The sequence below is a fragment of the Canis lupus genome, chromosome 29, assembly GCF_011100685.1.
Source record: "Canis lupus familiaris isolate Mischka breed German Shepherd chromosome 29, alternate assembly UU_Cfam_GSD_1.0, whole genome shotgun sequence".
Taxonomy (NCBI): Eukaryota; Metazoa; Chordata; class Mammalia; order Carnivora; family Canidae; genus Canis; species Canis lupus.
The window spans coordinates 7,962,905-7,983,844 of NC_049250.1; the positions used below are offsets into that span (position 1 = coordinate 7,962,905).

The 20,940-nt window shown below is 38.4% G+C and overlaps 1 protein-coding gene and 1 long non-coding RNA gene across 2 annotated transcripts; both read left to right on the plus strand.

Moving 5' to 3' along the window:
• The first annotated feature begins 1,251 nt into the window (after nucleotides 1–1,251).
• On the plus strand, nucleotides 1,252–8,498 carry LOC111093247. The gene is made up of 3 exons (XR_005380967.1): nucleotides 1,252–1,483; nucleotides 4,909–4,970; nucleotides 8,049–8,498. It is a non-coding gene; the product is annotated as an uncharacterized LOC111093247 (long non-coding RNA).
• A 1,309-nt stretch (nucleotides 8,499–9,807) lies between these two features.
• NRG4 (neuregulin 4) lies at nucleotides 9,808–18,351 on the plus strand. Its single transcript, XM_038579848.1, has 2 exons — nucleotides 9,808–9,869; nucleotides 17,690–18,351. The coding sequence occupies exons 1-2, from the start codon at nucleotides 9,808–9,810 to the stop codon at nucleotides 17,973–17,975; spliced, it is 348 nt and encodes a 115-aa protein (XP_038435776.1). The 3' UTR covers nucleotides 17,976–18,351.
• The last annotated feature ends 2,589 nt before the right edge of the window (nucleotides 18,352–20,940 follow it).

A 20,940-nucleotide genomic window follows, 5' to 3' on the forward strand; every position in this document is an offset into this window, starting at 1 on the left:
TGTGGATTTAAAACATTTTAATGACTTTCAGTGACACTGGTAGGTGAGTTGAGGTCACAGAGATTTATAATTGGATGAAGTCTGGAGTATACGTCACTGCAGGTGTGAACACATTCCCCATCAACTACCCAGCCAGATTAATGACCAATTGGGTTATTTCATTAAATTTTCAAGTAAAAGTTTTTTTTTAAATGTCCCTCAGGAATCTCTTCAAGGTTGCAATTAAATTGTGCAATGAATTAAATTTTCTCTAATAAATTTCAGCCCAATCCTGAGTCCCTGAGATTAATAAAACATATAGAGATATATTATGCTATGAGTTCTGGAACCTCCAAAAGAACTGAAGAGACGTTCTTAAAGAAACAATGTGGGCATAGAAGCTGAAGAGGGTCTTCAAGGTTGGCCTAATGGCACCACTCTCTACAAGAGGACAGACAGTGCCAGGGTAAGGTGCCATATTCTCCAGTCCCAGCAAAACGGCAAAGGAGAAGGAATGCCACAGCACCTCTGTTGAGATAGATATGGGGAAATGGAATCTGGGGATTTTGGTATGATTCCACTTGGTTCTCAAGAAGGCCTAGGTGGGAGGGGAGGAGATTTGAACATGATTCTAGATTTTTTCCATTATTACAATGTACTGCTGTTTTCCTCCACAACACTCCCGGACCCTCAAGGAAAATGAGAAAGAGAAAATAAGCAAGGCAATCTGTACCACTTGGTGGGGCTCCTTCTCTTTAGGCAATGACCAGGACATCCAGACCATGGTTCTCCAAAGGAGGCGGTCCCTAGGAGATGTAGGGAGGAGAGAGATGGAGGGAGCTGGTTTAGTTTGCACCCTTGGCTCTCCCATCCATTTTAAGTGAGGATGTCTTACATGTTTTTTAAAATTTTTAATTTAAAATGTTTTAAAAGATTTTATTTATTTATTTGAGAGAGAAAGAGAGCACAAATTGGGGGCGGGGGCAGCAAAGGGAATAAGAGAACCAGGCTCTCTGGTAAGTAGGGAGACTGATGCAGGGCTCCATCCCAGGACCCTGGGATCATGACCTGAGCTGAAGGCAGACGCTTAACTGACCGAGCCACCCAGGCATCCCTTTTTTTAAGTAGCTACTTATTGCAGTGTAATTTTAAATGCACAATTCAATGACCGTTGCCATGTCATCTAACCACCATCACAATCAAGATGTAGAACGTTTGTATTATCTAAGAAAGTTCTCTCATGTTCCTTTGCACCTTTGCATCCACCCCTGCCCCAGGCAACTGCTAATCTACTTTCTGTCAAGACAGTTTCACTTTTTCTACAATCTCATACAAAGGAAATCATGTGGCACAAAGACTTTTTTGCTTTGTTTTTAGAAGAGGAATTACCTGTCCAACCTTAGCTCCCTGTTGCCCTCAGTGGTCACTGGAGTTCTGGCAACTCCACGTGGCTGTGTGGCTGCAAAAGTCCTCCAATCACACTGCATGCTGACCATCTTGCAAGGTCAGTAATGGAGCCTTCCTGTGTACCATTAATGTACACAGGGGTCTTGCATTTTCGTCAGAAGGAAGCAAATAGAAGTCTTTCTAGGACTATCATAGCATAACTTGGATGACTCTTCCCTCTGCCTTTCAAAGGTCTCCCTTTCCAGCCATGTGTGAGGAGAGAAAGAAGAGTCTTGACTGTTTAGATTGTGGTGTGTGGATGGTGGGGGAGGGAATAAAATCCCACCACATAAAATTGGGCTTATTTGTTTTCCCCCAAATCCCACATCAACTTGAATTTTCTTCAAAGAATGCACTTTTAAAAAGACTTATCCTGGACCAATGGAGTAGAAGGAAAATTTGTCCTGAGGACTCAGTCTACTAGGGGCCATTGGGGGCTAAGGAGAAGAGAGTGATGCCATCTGAAGGAGAGCACTCCATCAGACTCAGCCAGGGTCCAGCCCCATACTCAGGGCTCCTGGCTGGGTTCTCAAAAAGAGAAAAACACCCCTGGGCTGAGATGGGTTCAACCTGGGGGGCAGGGGTTTAGGAACCACATCAAGGCCTTAGAGGAAGGAAACAGAAGGGTCCCAGAATAAAATCATATTGTTTGGATTCTTACAGATGCACCTTCTTCCAAGAAGGCATCAAAAAAGAAAGCCAGAAAGCAAGAAGGTGTTTGTGTGTTTGCTTTAATCTCCCCTAGAGAAGGGCAGGAAAGTCAGTGTTTCCTGTCCATCCACTCGATGGCAGGTACCATATTAAGTGCTTTATACCCATGGTCTTATGAAAAAAAAAACAAAAAACCCTAAACTAAATTATAAACTTTTTTCCCACTTTTTATGAGAAGGGAGAAGTTGACGTAGGAATGAAAAGAAAAGGGATCTTTTAAAGAAAAGTAACAGTAGAAGAGTAAGAAAAGAATGAAAAATCCTAAGGGTTTATACACGTGTAACGGTTCACAGATTTTCAGAGCAGGCATGCTCTGATGCTCTGCTATGTGTTGGCCAAATTAATTCAGTAGGACTCACTGATGAATGATAGAATTCTTAGACCCAACTCAAGGAAGGTTAAGTTTTTTTTTCAGGATAATTACAAAATAAACAAAAGCAGTGTCCAAGAGTAGACAAGCTAGTCACTCTCACTCAAAGAGAGAGGCATAGAAAGCTAAGCAAGTCAAGAAAAGAGAGATCCGAGAGGGTTGAGGGTATTCAAATGTGAGGGAAAAGGAGTAAGGAGTTAGGACACTGGTTAATAATCATGTTTAATGGTAATAATAATTAACTACAAAAGCTGGTGTCCCTGTCCATAACATAAATAATCTTATTTATGACAGCTCACTATGTAAAATGTTTGGCTTCTTACTCTCCCTAGAATGGGTAAATAATGTCATGATTATTTGTAGACAGGTCCAGAGGACACAGACCTTCTATAAAGGATTGGGAACCTCTGGGTTCTAGCACGTAAAACTGCCCTCTATCCAGCTTCTAAGACAAAACTTCCCTCTATCTGTAGCTTCCAACCTGGCCCAAAGCCCTGCCTGATGTCAAATAGCATTTTAGGGCAAATAATTCACCACAGTAAAGAGAGTGCTGAGCCCTCTCCTGCTTCTATATCTGCATCATTGCTCATGGAGGTGGTGAGGTGGGAACTGTTTCACCAGCTATTTCAATGTGAAAGTAAATATGTTCCTGTCCAGCCAGCAGGTCATTCACTTTGGGTGCCACCTATCTCCAGTCATTCTTCTTTCTCATCATTAGTCCTCCAGAGCCCGTCAGTATCCAAGAAAGCCCACAAAATGTCTCCATCTTCATTCACTTTTAACACTTTAATGCATGGCACATACATCAGATACAAATGCAAAATAGAATCACGTTATCTTCTTCAGCCTAATGCCTTATGCTGGAAGACAGGAACCTTAAATTATGAAGGATTTTTTTTTTTACAAGGGTTTATAGAAAGCTCACTACATTGTGGCACTTGTGCAGTGGCTTATAAAAAATGTCCTCATATCTCACAATAGCTACGATTTGTCCGAAATTTATATAATCCCTTAAAATTAGTGTTATCATGATATACCTTTCTCCATCTTTTTACTTTTTATGTATCTAAGTGTATCAAAGTATAATGTACTGATAGAAAACCTGAGGTAAAGTAAGATCAGTAATCAGTAGATGATTACTATTACAAAGATAGTTTATTACCATTCCTAAGAGGAGAGGACACACCATGCTGCAAGGGGCCACACAGGGAAACATCAGGGCCAGTCAAGAGGCAGAGAAAGAGGAGAACCCCTGGCAAGAGTCTTTATTGTGCCTTCTTCAGGATGAAAACAGCAAGGGGGGACAAGCAGGCTCAGGATTGGCTTGTTTGAATAATTTCAGTGGGCTCCAGGGTATAAGGACACCTGGTCCTGGTAGGTAGAGCAAGGGGATAATGACTCAGTGTGAGAGTCAGATGGGAGAGGTGGTTGGGAGCATGGACTCTGGATTGATTGGCTTGTATCTGAGAAGCACACTCCACTGAAGGGAGGGCAATGAGGAAGGCTGGAAGTCAAGGAAAGGTGACTAAGGTATATTATTGAGTCGCCTAGAAAAAGACATGTCAAGCAGATATATCTAGAAAAAGACACATAGAACAGATGTTAAAACACAGAGTTTAGTGAAGCTAGAAAACATGAGTTTAATACATTGAGTCTTAATTTTTAAACTGAGTTGGATCTATTTTTAAAATCTAATCTGACAATCTCTGGTTCTTAACTGATATGTTTAGGCCACTCTCATTTAAATACATTGTCAGTATAGCTTAGTGAAAATCTCTCATCTTTACAAATGTTTCTATTTACTGAATTTGTACTTTCTTTCCTCTTCTTTCTCTACCTTCTGTGGTTTTAACTGAGCATTTTATTTGATCCCATTTTCTGTCTCCTCTCTTATATCATTTATACTTCTTTTAAACACATTTTAGTAGTTATCCTAGACTTTGCAGTATACCTTGCAACTACTCTAAGTCCACCCTCAAATAATACTATATCTCCTCATGTAGAAAGCAGTTACCTTATACTAGAATATTCCAAGTCCTGTGACATCTTACTTATCCATATGCTATAAACTAACTCCTTTAAACAGGGACATTGTTGTTCTAACTCCTTTAAACAGGGACATCTGGGTGGATCAGTGGTTGAATGTCTGTCTTTGGCTCAGGGCGTGATCCCGAAGTCCCAGGATCAAGTCCCACATCCAGCTTCCTGCATGGAACCTGCTTCTCCTTCTGCCTATGTCTCTGCCTCTGTGTGTGTGTGTGTGTGTCTCATAAATAAATAAAAATCCTAAAAAAATAACTCCTTTAAACAATTCTCTTTTAGACGAGTTAAAAATAAGAAAAAGTGAAGAATCAATTTATCTTTATTTATACCTTTTATAATATTTTTCCTTTCTTTTGTAGATCTCAATTTCTGACTTAGATAATTTTCCTTCTTCCTGAAGGCTTTCCTCTAACCTTGCAGGGTAAGTCTATTAGCAATAAGTTCCTCAGTTTTTGTTTGTCTTCAAAAGTCTTTATTTCTCCTTCATTTTTTAAAGATTTTATTTATTTATTCATGAGAGACACAGAGAGAGGCAGAGACACAGGCAGAGGGAACCTGATGTGGGACTTGATCCCAAGAACTGGAATCAGGACCTGAGCCCAAAGCAGACGCTCAACCACCGAGCCACCCAGGTGCCCCTCCTTCATTTTTGAAAGCTAACTTTGCTAGCTATAGAATTCTGGCATATTCTAGATGTCAAATTCAATCCTCAACACTTTAAAGATTTCCCTCCACTCTCTTCTTGCATGGTTTCTGAGAAGTCAACTGTCATTCTTTTTTTTTTTTTTAAGATTTTATTTATTTATTTGAGAGAGAGAGAGAGTGCTTGAGACAGAGCATGAGCAGAGGGAGGAGGAGAAGAAGAGGAAGAAGCAGACTCCCTGCTGAGCATGGAGCCTGATGAGGGGTTCGATCCCAGGACCCTGGGATCCTGATCTGAGTCAAAGACATTTAACCTCTGAGCTCCCCGAGCATCCCATCAACCGTCATTCTTATCCTTATTCCCCTAGAGCCAAAATGTTTACTCTCACTCTGATATCTTTCAGATTTCTCTTTGTTTTTGGTTTTCTGCAGTTTGAATATGATATGCCTACCTGTAGATTTCTTGGTATTTAAGCCGACACAGTGCCTTCTGAAATTCTTGGATTTGTGGTTTGATATCTGTCAATAATTTTGGAAAATTATCAGACATTCCTTCAAATATTTCTACTGCTCCATTCTCTTTTTTATTTTGTCTCTGATAGTCCAGTTATGCATGTTACACCTTTTATAATTTCCCCATGGTTCTTGGATGTTCTGCTCTATTTTTCATTCTTTTCTCCTTTTTTTCTCATTGAATTTCAGCTTGAGAACTATCTATTGACCTACCTGCAACGTCACTAATTCTTCCCTGAGCTGTGCTAGTCCACTGATGAGCCTATCAAAGACATTCTTTATTTATGTTACTGGGCTTTTGACTTTTGGCAACTGCTTTTGATTTTTCTTTAGAGTTTTTCTCTCTTTACATTACCCATTCATTGTTCATGCATGCCATATATCTACTTTTTCCATTACAGCATTTAACATATTCATCATAGTTATTTTTTAAGACTTATTTATTTATTTGAGAGAGAGCACTAGTGAATGGGAGGAGGGGCATGACTCTTTCTTTTATTCACAGAGACACTAGGAATTGACATATGAGTAATTACTGAACTTCAGGTACCAAACAAATGCACTTACTTACCAAAAGGGCTTGTCCTTAGCTCTTTCTTTCTAGTTACAAAAGAAAAGGGTAAGGTGTCCCTCCTCTTCTTCAAGCTAATTTCTCTACCTGTCTCTGGATTCCTTCCCTTCAGCCTTCTCAGGAATCCCACTATCTCCTCCCACGATGATGTCATTCTTCACCACTTTTTCCTTCACTTGCCACCGACTTCTCTTATGTGTTCAATTCTTGCCTCTTTTCCCATCAGCCTTTAAACACACCTTAAGTTCATCTGGAGAACACAAAGTCTGCTCAACCACATGCTGCTGGCCTCCAGCCCTTTCTCTCTTACCTCCATTACAGCCAAACTTTTCCAGAAGTATTTGTTTGTGCTCACTGCCTCCATTTTCTCATCCTCCTCCCACTCCTCAGCATGCCCCCTCCATCTCCCTCACATCTTTTTGAAGCCATCATTGTGTAAGTTTCTGCTAAAACTAATAGACTCATCTTATCTGACTTGTATCTTATTTGACTTGTATCTTATTTAACCTGGTTGATATCTCTATCATTTTTGCAATGTTTTCTTGGCTTCTCTTATTTCACAGTCCCTTGGTTTTCTTGACAAGGATTTGTGATCTCCAGGGTTCCACACACTTCATCTTATCTCACTTGACATGTGCCCTCTGTGCCATCTCATCAGTCTCTATGTCTGTACTTATCTTTGTGCTGAGGCTCCCACATCTGATCTCTATTCCAGATTTCTCTCCTAATCTTCAGATCCATTTTATCCGGCTATCTATCAAGTGTCTGCATGTGGATGATGTATGGCCACCTCAAATATGTCAATGCAGCACTCAAAACCTTCTCTACTATTCTTTGTAAATGCTCTATCAGCTCTTCAATGCTCAAAGACATCACATCACTCTTCACTTTCTTTATCCTATTCAATCTATTTACAAATATGGTAGATTCTTCCTTCTGAAAACATCTCACATGATAGAACTCTCTCCATTCCAGTTTCTACTATTTTAGTTAAAGTTGCAATCATGTCTCATCTGGGTTGTTAAAATGGTCTTCCAGCCTTTAGGTTTCTCCCTCTCCTCCAATCCATTTTTAATACTGTATCTCATCATCTTACTCCCCTGGCCAGAATTCTCTAATGTTCTCTTCTTTCTTTGAAGGTAGTCTATATTCTTTAGCATAGAATGAAGCCCCTGAATAACCTGACATGTCTTACATCTCCAGCCCTATCTCTCTTCTAACAGGAATCCCAGGCTAGATATTTCATCCACTCCCAACTTCTTTCAGTCCCTTTCACATGCCATGCTCTTTCTCACTGGTGAGCTGGTCCTTCTTCCTGGAATACTGTTTCACCTATTTTTTTCCTCCTCCTTGGCACTTCTTGGCCTCACCTCCAGGCCCTTAATATAATATGTTCCTACTTATATTTCACATTGCTAATGGGTCCTTGGCAAACTCCAAGTGAGTTAGGTAAAACATCTAGCTTAGAGCTGTGCAGATAATAAAACAAATACTCATTGAATTGAAACCATGATTTATCAAAACCATATTGAAATTCACAGAAAAACATATGACCTACCAAGCATTGCCTTCATTAATAGAGCTTGGCTGTCTTCTTCATATGGAACCACACTCTTACTATACTCTCAAAGAATCAAGTGACATATTAAAATAAATATTACAACTGTCAAAAACTTGCAGGGAGGGCAGCCCAGGTGGCTCAGCGGTTTAGCACTGCCTTCAGCCCAGGGTAGGGAGACAGGCTATGTATCGAGGTTAACCACGATTCTGTAGGGGTCCTCCTCGCCGAGACAGCCTGGAGAGGATGGCAACGAGGAAGATAAGGAAAATCAACGAGAGGAGACCCAAGGTCAGCGGCCGCCTCAACGTCGGTACCGCCGCAACTTCAATTGCCAACGCAGACGCCCAGAACACCCTAAACCGCCAGGAGGCAGAGACCGAAGAAGCAGCCGATCCCCCAGCTGAGGAGGCCCAGCAGGGCGGGATCCAGTAAATGCGGCTTACCACCTCTACCATCGTCCGGTTTAGTCATCCAACACGAAGAAATGAAGATGAAATGCCAGCAATAAGAAATGAACAAAAGATTGGAGCTGAAGACCTTCAGAGCTTGCTTTTTGCCCATTGACCAGATAAGTAGAACTATCTGCATTATCTATGCAGCATGGGGTTTTTATTATTTTTACCTATAGACGTCTCTTTTTGGTAATGATAAACGTGTTTTTTTGTTTGTTTGCTTGTTTTTAGCCTGGTTTTTCTCAATACACCTTTAAAGGTTTTTAAATTGTTTCATATCTGGTCAAGTTGAGATTTTTAAGAACCTCATTTTTAATTTGTAATAAAAGTTTACAACTTGATTTTTTCAAAAAAGTCAACAAACGGCAAGCACCCATTAATAAAGGTCTTAAATAATTTAAAAATATATATAATACTTATAAAGATATATTTATTGAAGCAAATGGAAACATACAGTTCATGGAAAAATAAATACAAATACTCCATCTATACATGGAAATCTTTAAGGGAAAAAATAGAAAGCAAAAGTACAAGACACAGTTTTCACCTATCGTTCTGGAAAACGGCCAAAAGATAATTATGCCTTGCGTCAGAAGGGAATGAGCAAAAAGGCATTGCCATACATTATGCAAAGCCAAAAAATACAAAGATATGCAGTGCTGCATTGTTCACATGACAAGAACAACAAAACTATAATAAAAAATCTAGATATCTATCAAGGGGGTGCCAAAAAAATAAATTGTGGTATAGTCATACAGCAGAATCCCATGTAATCCTTAAAAAGATTAGCATAGTTTCATAAACACAAAAATAAAATGCCTAAAAAGTTGTCCATGGTATATTAGTGAAGAAAAGAAAGGTGCAGGATGCTGTGTGGGGAACCTTATGACTTAAATGTGATATACGCTTATATATGCCTCAGAAGCTAACCCCATAGAGGTAACTGTTGCACTTAAATTTGTTTACACCTGATGTTTAGCTCAGATTGAGCCTGTCTAAAAGACTAATGTAACTCACTTAATCACTTCTTTTTCTTAAGAGTTAGAGGGGTAACTTCTTAGCCCATTTCATTTCCTCTGAGAATCTGACAAAATATTGGAACTTCTTCCCAGAAAAGTCAGGCATAAGTACATACAAAATTTTATCTATGATTTCAAAGTGAATTTATTGGAGTTCACTCACAGATTTCTGGTGATCCAAAGATCCTTAGCAAGGAGCTCTTTGTTAAGTAAGAACTTGTGATACAGTACCACACAGAATTCTAGGAAAGCATTACAGCTAGATCTGGATAAGCTGCACACTCTCTTAAGTTTAGTGGGTGTGTTGCTCCTCAGATATGTTCTCAAAGCCTTGGAAGGGCAAGTGAGTATAATCATATGGGTACAAGACTGACAAGGGACCTAGATGGGTTCCAGTCCACACCACTCCTACTTGGTCTACTGGTACTTTTCATCTGAGAGATAAGGTAATTGGAACTTTGCCTTGGTCTTTCCAAAGGGAAGGTTATCCCCTAGGCATTATGCCACTGAAAAGGACAGCCTTAAAGGGCTTTCCTGAAGCAACAGAAGATCAGCTAGAGGAGTATCTCTTTAAATGAACTTCAGGGCCTCTCATGGGTAATGGCCCTTGAGGACATGATGGTCTTCTAGCATGGTATAACACCTGCAGTTCAGAGTGATCCTCTAGCCAATAAAGCCCAATAATTGGTATGTAGATTCTATTTTATAGAGCATGGTAAAGTAGAGCACATTTTAGAAAGATTTCATTGCAAATGGATGAAATAAAAGCTTTAGAAATTAAAGCATTATACTTTAATTATCTGTAAAATTATTTTTCAGAATGTAATATTCCCCAGTTGAGATTTTCTGAAATGTATAAAGTACAAAGGATAAAAAATGTTTGATTCTTCTTAGCAGCTGCATCTGCCCCAGAGAAGCAAATGCTTGCATCTTGTCTCTCACATCTGGTTGCCTTAAGACATCAGCAGCATGATGAGTTCAATTAAAGTCATGAACTTGAGGTTTTTTCCTATGTTATTGTTATAAGGTTGGGAGTGGCTCTTCTTCTAGCTCTGAACATCCCAAGCAGAAACTAGCTATCTCAATTGGAGAAGTTTAAATAGAAAAAAATGACACGACCTGATTCAAATATTGGAAAGATAATTTTAGCACCTAAGGAAAAAAAATAAGATGATCCTGGGGCTTAGGACAAGAGAGAGTAGGGAGACCAGTCAGGAGGCTATTGCAATAGCTCAGGTAAGAAGTGATGGTGGACCACAAGATCCAGCAATCCCACTTCTAGAAATTTACCCCAAAGAATTGAAAGTAGGGTCTTGAACAAACATGATCATTGCAGCACTAATTCACAGTAGCCAAGAAGTGCAAATAACCTAAATGTCCATTAATAGATAAACAGATAAAGAAAATGTGGTAGCTATGCAGTGGAATATTATTCAGTCTTAAAAAGAAAGAAAATCTTGTCAAATAATACAACATGGGTGAACCTTGAGGACATTGTGTTAAGTGACATATGCCAGTCAAAAATGACAAGTACTATTATGATTCCACTACTGTGAGGTATCCAACATAAGTCAAACTCTGAAAAACAGAAAGTAGCATGGTGATGGAGAGGCTAGGGGGCAGGGGAAAGGGGAGTAGTTGTTTAATGAGTATAGAATTGCAGTTTTGCAAAACGAGAAAGTTCTGAAGATCTGCTTCACCACAACGTGAGTATATTTGACACTACTGAACTGTACACTTAAAACTAGTTAAGATGTTAAATTTTCTGTTAGAGGTGCAAGAGAAAAAAGAAGTGATGGTGGCATGGATGGACTAGCAGTTTCCCGTAGGAAAGAAGGTTTCCTGTAGAAAGATTCAGCCTGCCATTTGTGATGGTTAAAAATTTGTTTTTCTTTTTAAGAGAGGGAAGTGGGAGGAGCAGAAGGAGAGAGAGAAAATCCCAAGCAGGCTCCATGCCCAGTGTGGATGGAGCCCAACACTGATCAGGATCCAGCCAAAATCAAGAGTGAGACTGAGCCACCGAGGTGATGGCTAATTTTATATGTTGACTAGACCATGAGAAGCCCAGATATTTGGCTTAATATTATTCTGGGTGCTTCTGCAAAGTTGTTTTTGGATGAGATTGACATTTAAATCAGTACCCTGAGTAAAGCAGATTGCCCCCCACCCCAATATACGTGAGCCTTATCCAATCAGTTGAATGCCCAAATATAACAAAAATGCTGACCTTCCTGGGAGTGAGAGGGGCCTCCTCTTGTCTGACTACTTTTGAGATGGGACATTGACTTTTTCCTACCTTCAGACGTGAACTGAAACCTTGCCTCTTCCTGATCTATCTTCGAGCCTATTGGCCTAGAGACTAGAACTACACCATTCATTCTCCTGCTTCTCAGGCCTTTAGACTGAGACTGGAACTAAATCACTGGCTCTCCCGGATCTCTGTTTGCTGACTCACCCTGCAGATCTTGGGACTTCTCAGCATTCATAATCACATGACTCAATTCCTAACAGTAAATTTCATATATTTCAATAAATTTCATATACATATGTTATTGGTTCTGTTTCCCTAGAGAACACTAACATAAAACAGGAACCCACATTTTATAATAATATCTTATTAATTTAAATGTTTTATACAATAATTTTTATTGATTTCATTTTTTAGTTTGAGCAAAGTAGATTGAATATCATTTTTGTATATACACATAAAATGTTTAATACAGTGAATTCTCTGTGCATGTTTTAAAAATAATCATAGTCAAATGTGACCACCCATTTTAATACCTCAAAATATGCCTTTGGGATTCGTGGTATAAGCTAAAAGATTTTTTGTTTAAAATTTGTAGAAAAATGACTTCAGTTTGTCAACTGGTTCAGACTTTTGTCTGCTACAATTCATGTTTAGACAGATCCTAAGACATGTTTCTTAACACTGTCGAAAGCTTGTCCTCTTCTTTTTCCCATTATCTATCTCTCCCTGAGCAATTCAGCCTTTGTGTGAAACCACCCACCTAGGGAGTGGGAAGCTGCAATGGTATCAGGACCTGAGCAGGGGGAAGTAGGTGTCTATAGAGGGACTTCCAAGTGCAGGTTCCTCAGTGAGAGGGGTGCCTGCATGGGTGGGTGGGGGGGCCAAGTGCAAGGGTGTGGAAGCCTGAGCAGGTGAGATGGTATCACTCCAGTGGGCAACCAGCCAAAGAGGGAGGGTCTCAGCGGAGGTGGGCACACTTGTAGGAGTCAGCCCTGAATGAGGTGCTGCAGTCTGAGCTGGGTTAAGGAAGATATCCTAATGTCAGTGCCTATAACTTTCAGAAGGGTCAAGGTCGCGAAGGTCAAGGGAACACCAAGAAAGAATTGAGAGCTAAATGAAACTAACAAGATCTATTAACTCAATGGGATGCCTGATTCTTATCTGGACCCTTGTGTTCTAAAGGGTAATAATAGGACAATTAGCAAAACTTGAATGAGATGTGAGGCTTAGATGGAACTATCATCATATCAGTGTGAATATCCTCATTTTGATGGTTGTATTATGGTTGTGTTGGAGAAGGCATTTTCACACGGGAAATAATATATTGAAGTGTTTGGGGGGTGATGGGGTGTCAGGTTGACAACTTTTACCCACATGGTTGACAAAATGTTCTTTGTACTGTTCTTGCAGCTTTTATGTAAGTTTGAGATTATTTCAAAAGAAAAACAAAAAGAAGAATCTTTAAGGAACATGTGTCAACCTTATTTTCTGGCACTGTGGCACCACTTGACTGAATTGTGATGAATCAGGTTTCAGGATACTGGTTCATTTCTCTTTCCTCAGTTTTACAAGACAAACTACTTCTTGCTCTTGTGGGTCGTCCCTCATTTTCTTTAAAGCAAAGTTTAATGGGATTTGTCTTTGGAAAAGATTTAAACCCACAGTGTTGACTCTTTTAGAAATGAAAACACTTTAGACTTGATAATGTACCATGTACCGAATTGTAAGTGAACAAATAATGAATCTGATATGATTAAAAACACCTGTCAAATGCTTATGGGCAAACCATGTCAAAAGTTCTAAAAAATATACCGCAATTTTGTAGAACTATATTTTTTGTTATTTTATTATGGTCTTTTGGAAGGAAACGAATGTTTGGAATCTGTTTCCTTGAGTATTTCCTTTGCCAGTTGTGCCTCTTGCTTCTGTTAGTTGGACCTTTTGTGAATTCATTTCAGTTGTGACTATGATGCCTGTTTATCTTGTCAGTCATTCAAACTCACACATTTTTATTAACTACCTACTTAAACCATGAAAGCTGTCACCACTGAATTCTAGCTGATTTCTAAGCAGAATTGTTTTTAAATGTTGTATTCAGGGTACTCTGTACCAGGTATGAGTGAAACAAATTCAAGGGGCTATATTCTCAGATACATTGCATTTCTGAAATTCAAATGTATTAATTTCCAAATATTGAAATAGCTCTTACTCTATGCCAAAAACTAACCTGAGCACATTAAAAATATTAACTCATTTCACCCTCCAATAACTCAACGAGGAATTTTTTATTATTATTCTCATTTGACTGATGAGAAAACTAAGATACAAGAGTATAAGTAACATAATCAAAGTCTCAGCTAGAAAAGAGCATGGCCAAATTTGGAATCCAGATGGTCTGGTTCACAATGCCCTATCCTTAAGCACAATGTTACTCTACCCTTCTTCTTAATGAGAAGTTGTCCTAGATGGATTGTCTTTAGAAAATAGATGCTCAAGAAACTTAAGAATCAGTTAAATTTCAGCTCAATATTGCAGACTGAGCAAACATAGTTGCTTCATCTCTCTGCCTAGCAACCTCACTGAAATTATCATAGAGGAATAAATAAATAACAAAATAGAAAACGGAAACAGACTTGTGAGTTCAACAACTTTCTGGAATTCAGAAAAAACAATTTGGCCAAATTCTTTGGTCAAGGAATTACGAGGGAAATTAGAAAATATTGTGAAATAAATAAGATTGGAAAACAATAAGCCAACATTTATAAGATGAAGAGAACGCAGTATCAATAGGGAAGACTATAGGTGTAAATGCTTACATTAAGAAAGAAGAAAGTCTCAAATCAAAATCTAACTTTACATCAATTAGAGAAAGAAGAAACTCAAAGTTAGCATGAAGAAGATAACACTAAAGATTAGAGCATAAACAAGATAAAGAATAGAAAAAAGCCCAATAGGGATATAAGTAAAACTAAGAGTTGGATTGTTGAAAAGATCAACAAAATTAAAAACCCTTAGCTAGATTGCCTTGAAAAAAAGAGAGACTTCTTAAATAACTAAAATCAGATTTGAAATATGGGACATTGCAACTAATGCCACAGAGATGAAAAGGATTATAAGAGAATACTACAAACGCTTATATGCCCAAAAATTGAATAACCCATAGGAAATGGATCAATTCCTAGAAACATACAACCTACTAAGACTGAATAATGAAGAAACAAAAAATTTGAATAGACTAGTAAGGAGATTGAATCTGTAATTCAAAACCTGCCAACAAAGAAAAGCCCAGGATCAGATGGCTTCACTGGGGAATGCTACCAAACACTTAAAGAAGAATTAATACCACTCCTCCTCAAACTCCTCTAAAAAATGGAAGAGAAGGGAACACATCCAGACTTCTTCTGTGACAACAACATCACTCCAATACCAAAGCTAAAGACACCACAAGAAAACTGCAGACTCTATACAAATATTGAATTATTACCTCGTACACCTGAAACTATTAAGTTACAGGTCAATAAAAACTGAAATTTTTTTATTACAGGTCAATAAAAAAAGAAAACTAGAGACCAATATCCCTGATAAATATTGATGCAAAAATCCTCAACAAAATACTAGCAAGCTGAATTCATCAGCACTTAAAAGGATTATACATCATGACCAAACAGGATTTTTTTTTTTCCTGGAATGCAAAGATGCCTCGACCCAAATGTTTTTCAATCAGGGTGCCAAGACCACTCAGTGGGGGAGAAACAGTCTCTTTAACAGTGATGGAAAAACTGGATATCTATATGCAAAAGAATGAAGCCACATAAAAAATAGCAATATACAACAATTAACTCAAAATTAATGGGTTAAAGACTTAAACTAATGCCTAAACAACAAAACTCCCAGAAGAAAATACCAATGAAAAGCTTCATAACGTGATTTGCCAATGATTTCTTGGATATGACACCAAAAGCATAGGTAACAAAAGCAAAAATAGACAAATAGGACGATATCAAACTTTTAAAAGCCTGCGCATCATAGGAAACAATAAATAGTGAAAAGGTAACCTACAGAATGGGAGAAAATATTTGCAAATCACATATCTAATAATGAGTTAAATATACAGACTATAGAAAGAACACCTACAATCCAGCAAGAACAAAAATAACCTGAAGGAAAAATGGACAAAGAACTTACATATACATTTCTCCAAAAAAGATATAGAAATGGCTAACAAGTATTTTTAAAAAAAGATGCTCAACTTCACTAATCATTAGAGAAACACAAATCAAAACACAATGTGATACCACCTCACACCTATTAGGATGGCTACTATCAAAAAAACAAAACTCCTAGAAGATGTGTTGTTGAGGATATGGAGACAATGGAATCCTTGTGGGAATGTAAAAGGGTCCAGCCACTATGGAAAATGTTACGGAGGTTTCTCAAAAAATTAAAAATACAGTTATGCCATATTATCCAGCAATCCCACTTCTGGGTATTTACCCAAAAGAATTAAAGCCGAGTCTTGGAGAGATATTAGTACTCTTGGGTTCACTGAAGCATTGTTCACAATAGTCAAGAAGTAGAAGCCACCCAAATATTCACTGAGGGATACATGAATAAATAATGAATATATGTGGTATATACATGCAGTGAAATATTATTCGGCCTTTAAAAAGAAAGAAATCTTGTCATGGCACAAGGATGGAGGTTAGGGACATTACGCTAAATGAAAAATGCCACTCACAAAGAGAAATATTGTACGACTCTACTTACATGAAGTATCTAAAGTAGTCAAAGTCACAGAAACAGATTAGAATGATGGTTGCCAAGGGCTGGGAGAAGGGAGAATAGGAGTTGTTGTTCAGTGGGTATAGACTTTATTTTATAAGATGGGAAACTTCTGGAAATCTGTTGCACAGCAACATGAACATAACACTATTACACTGAAAAAAAGTAATAAATGAGTCCTTATCTTTTCAATTTAGACACTGAAAAATGTGTGTATAAAATATCATTATGTCTGCGATTAACTTCAAAATAATCTTGGGCAGCCCGGGTGGCTCAGCGGTTTAGCACCGCCTTCAGCCCAGGGCGTGATCCTGGAGACCTTGGATCCAGTGCCCCGTCCGGCTCCCTGCATGGAGCCTGCTTCTCCCTCTGCCTTCGTCTCTGCCCCTCTCTTTCTCGCTCTCTCTGTCTCTCATAAATAAATAAAATCTGTAAAAAAAAATCTGAAGGTTGCTTGGAGGAGAGGGTGAAAGTATAAATGAAGACTGGCATCGGTTGACAGTTCTTAAAGCTGAGTGGGTTCATTATACCATTCCCTCTACCCCATGTAGGTTTGAAATTTTCCAGAATGGAGGAGTTTAAAAAAAAAAAAAAAGCAACATTATCAAAATGAAAAATTAAATCAATAAAAAGTGCTAGATGAGAAAGTCAAGGAAATATCCCACATTGTATAATGAAAAAAGATGAAAAGAACAGGGAAAGAAAGCTAAGAGATATACAGGACCTCCAGAAGGTCATCCAATCATAGGAGCACCAGAAAGAGAAAATAAACAATGGAAGATAGGAGAAAATGGTTTATTTTTTTGTTCATCAGATGGATGTTATTGTACTTCTACTATTGGTAGGAGTATAAATGGGCAGTCATGTGAGGCCATCAATCTGATTATATCTTAAAATGAAAATATCTGATATCTTGCAACTGAAATCTCTTTTATCTACCTTAGAAAAAGTCATAACTGCACATAGTAAATGTTCTTAAATAAATGACTAATTCTTTAATTAATAATTTTATTATTTAAATAAATTCTGGTTATTTAGATTGGCTCTTCCTCCTCTCATTATCTAGGAGCAAAGAAGATTACTGCCTGGATCTAATCCCACTCCAGATTTCCCTACCTGTGTCTTAGGTTCTGTTTCTCAACCCTAAACCTTTGACCAAGAATGAAACTATTTAAAAATTAAGATGTCAACTGTGATCCCAGTCACAGGTCTTTTTGCCTGAATGGAAGGATGTGATACCTACTATTCCCCATCCGTTTTGTAGGAAGTGAATTGATGCTGGCTTCTCTTTGTCTTATTCCAAGTTGGGACATGAGATTTGCCCTGCATTAGGTTGTTGAGACCTGAAGCCTGGGAAGATGCATTGAAAATTACACAGGAGCTCATTGTGAAGAAGTTTTTCCACCAAGCTCCAGCATCCAAACTAAAAGTGACCTGTTTGCAGCTTTTGTGACATTGACTGTTCTTCTGGGAACTCTTATCATTGGAACCCCCTACTTTCTTCTCAAGAAAGGCCACCTTCAGAGGGCCATTTCAGTCCAGGATGACATAGACCTGGCAGAGACAAGCAGTACTGGTGCTCACCACAGTTTCCAAGATATTGGACGTCAGAAAACAAAGGATCATGATCTCTGAGAGATGGGAAACAAGATTTTCATTAAGCAGACTCCTACCCAGTTTCTACAAATGAAAACCAAGTCACTCATCTAAAAATCTCACAATTTCTAAACAAGAGGATTTAGAGTCTTCCGTTTGCATTAAAACTCAACTTATGGTGGTGGTAACCTGGCTTTGATTGCATGGGCATAGAATGAGAAAGTTTTCTCAAAAATTGCTGTATAAGGCATAGAAAATTCTCAGATTTGTTAGTTTTACATTCTTTGCGTGTTCAATGTGTTAAACTTGCACTACAAATCAATGGCAAGCCTTTTGCTATCTGGCCTCTTTTACAAATTTGAGAAGTTGCTATGTTTGCAACTGATCTGGTTTTAGGCAAAGTTGAGAGAGCTGTAATGGGTGAAGTGGCCTACTGAATGCCCTTTATTAGTATAGGTGACAGTAGATCATTATGTCACTATGTGGTGTGTCTCTTCCTAAGTCTGAATCCCAAGATCTGTCTTCTCTCCTTCTCTTTAGATTGCTATGCTTCCTTCGATAGCTTGTAAGGTGTTTAATTCTACTTGGATAAAGGGAATGGAAACATAATTCCTCAAAGCAGACTTCTTTGCTTCTAGCAGAGCAAATTACAGCAAGATTGTGCAGTGAGCATAGAAAGGAAGTATTTTAAATGTCATGATTCAATAAACCATCCTGTCAGTCCCATCATCACTTGAGAGGAGGCCGTTCAGTGTATGAAGACACTAAGACTATGATCTTACCTTCTCTTGTGCTCATGTATGCTTTCACATGACTTTTTCTCCAGCTTCAGAAAATGACTACATAAAAGTTGCCTTTTCTAGAAATTTAGTAAGTTTTTAGCTGAAAAGAAAATCTTTTAGTGCTTTTTATTTATTTATTTATTATTTATTGGAGTTCAATTTGCCAACATATAGCATAACACCCAGTGTAATGCTTGTTTTTAACACAGGTCTTCAAAATTGTAATTATTTCATTTTAACTTTAATTCCGGTTCCCTTCCATGCCACATCAAGACCTCTAGAGGCAGGATAGATGGCCCTTGTTTTCATCAACTGCTTTGTTCCTATTGAGTCAATTTCTCCTGCTTCTATTCTGCACCAAGATTACACCTTGAGGTCAAATGAATTTACCATCATAACAGGCCCCCAAAGCTCAGGTATACTAAGGAACCCTAGAACCTCAAATATTGTATTGAAATGATCGTGTGGCTGACTCTCCTTTGGGAAGTAACAAAACATTTTGTAGGAGTATTAATTTGAAAAAATAAAATAATCCATTCAATCAAAAAAAATTCTGGTTATTTAATTAAATTCAGGTGTATCCATATAATGCAAAATTCATGGAAAGAAATGAAGTATGTGCAGATATAGATATATCTCCCAGATACATAATTAATGATAAAAATCATTTACAGAACAATGTTTAATATTGTTTTTTAAAAAGATATAAATTTTATACAGCTAAAGAGAAAACAGATTATAATTACTTCTTACGTACATGGAGTTTCAAGTAATACATTAACAATACCTCTTTGGGGGGCAGCCCGGGTGGCTCAGCGGTTTAGCGCCGACTTTGGCCCAGGATGTGATCCTGGAGACCTGGGATCAAGTCCCTCGTCAGGCTCCCTGAATGGAGCCTGCTTCTCCCCCTGCCTGTGTCTCTGCCTCTCTCTCTCTGTGGGTCTTTCATGAATAAATAAATAAAATATTTAAAAAAAAAAAACCCTCTTTGGGATACATTCTATGTAAAGAAAAAAAAAGCAGTTTACAGAACATAATGTATGGGTTTACTTCTCTCACTCTAAAAAGTTTAACTTGCTATAAAAGTGAAATAGACTATTCCTAGGATGAAGGAAATAATTCATCTTACTTTCAAAAGATAAAACTTTGGCTTTCGGATGCCCGGTTGGCTCAGCGGTTTAGCACCGTCTTCAGCCCAGGGCGTGATCTTGAGTCCCAGGATAGAGTCCCATGTAGGGCTCCCTGCATGGAGCCTGCTTCTCCCTCTTCCTGTGTGTCTCTGCCCCCCTCTCTCTGTATCTCCCATGAATAAATAAATAAAATCTTAAAAAACAAACACAACTTTGGCTTTGCCAGGTTCTCCAGTATAGTTAGATCTACATGGTTACTTTTTGGTTGAAGGACACATTTAGAAAGGCCATGCATGCCCCTGGGGATTCACATATATTTCTCCAAGTGCCATTTGACCTAATACCATTGGCTAGCAGTGTACCCTGCTCTGTGGGAATGGAGGTCCTAGTGTGAAAAATATATGCCCTTAGCCAGCCAGTCTTGGTTTGGTTGGAAAATGTCTTCCAGAGACAAAGGAACATACGTATATATTCTTGAGATAGATACTCTAGTATTTTACATATGAGAACTGAGGCCCAAAGACTCACTTACCAAGCCCACATATCCAAAATAACCATGTTTTGAGATCTGATGGTATGGCCAGGATTCTCCTTTTACATTCTTTGGCCTCTTCACTTTATATCCAGAGTTTACACATTTGCACTTAAGGATGTCAGGTGAGGAGATGTGATCCAGCAAATGCACAGCCATGGTGGTTTCTGCTGCCTTATGTTTAGCTCACATTTGTAAAACAGCAGCAGTACTCTGAATCCAAGGGAAATGAGGTAAGGACTGGAGAGGCCCATTTCTTTACATGCCTAATCCATACAAGTTGGCCTCTAACTCTCGAAATCATTGGCACCATTAGCACTACTTAACCTACCTTTAGTTGGTTTCTATATATTCCAAGGTCCTGCAGGTGGTTTGTTTCCAAGTAATTCTTAAATGTTTGAGGAATTGAAGGCAATAGCAGTTCCCAAAATTTTAAATGCTGTATTCTGGCTGTATTACAGGCTCTCTCAATATTACCTATTAGCTTAAATACAACTCCCAAAAATCTGAGTGGGAAGAATTACAATTGTTTATGTATTAGTTACTTTGGCATACATCAC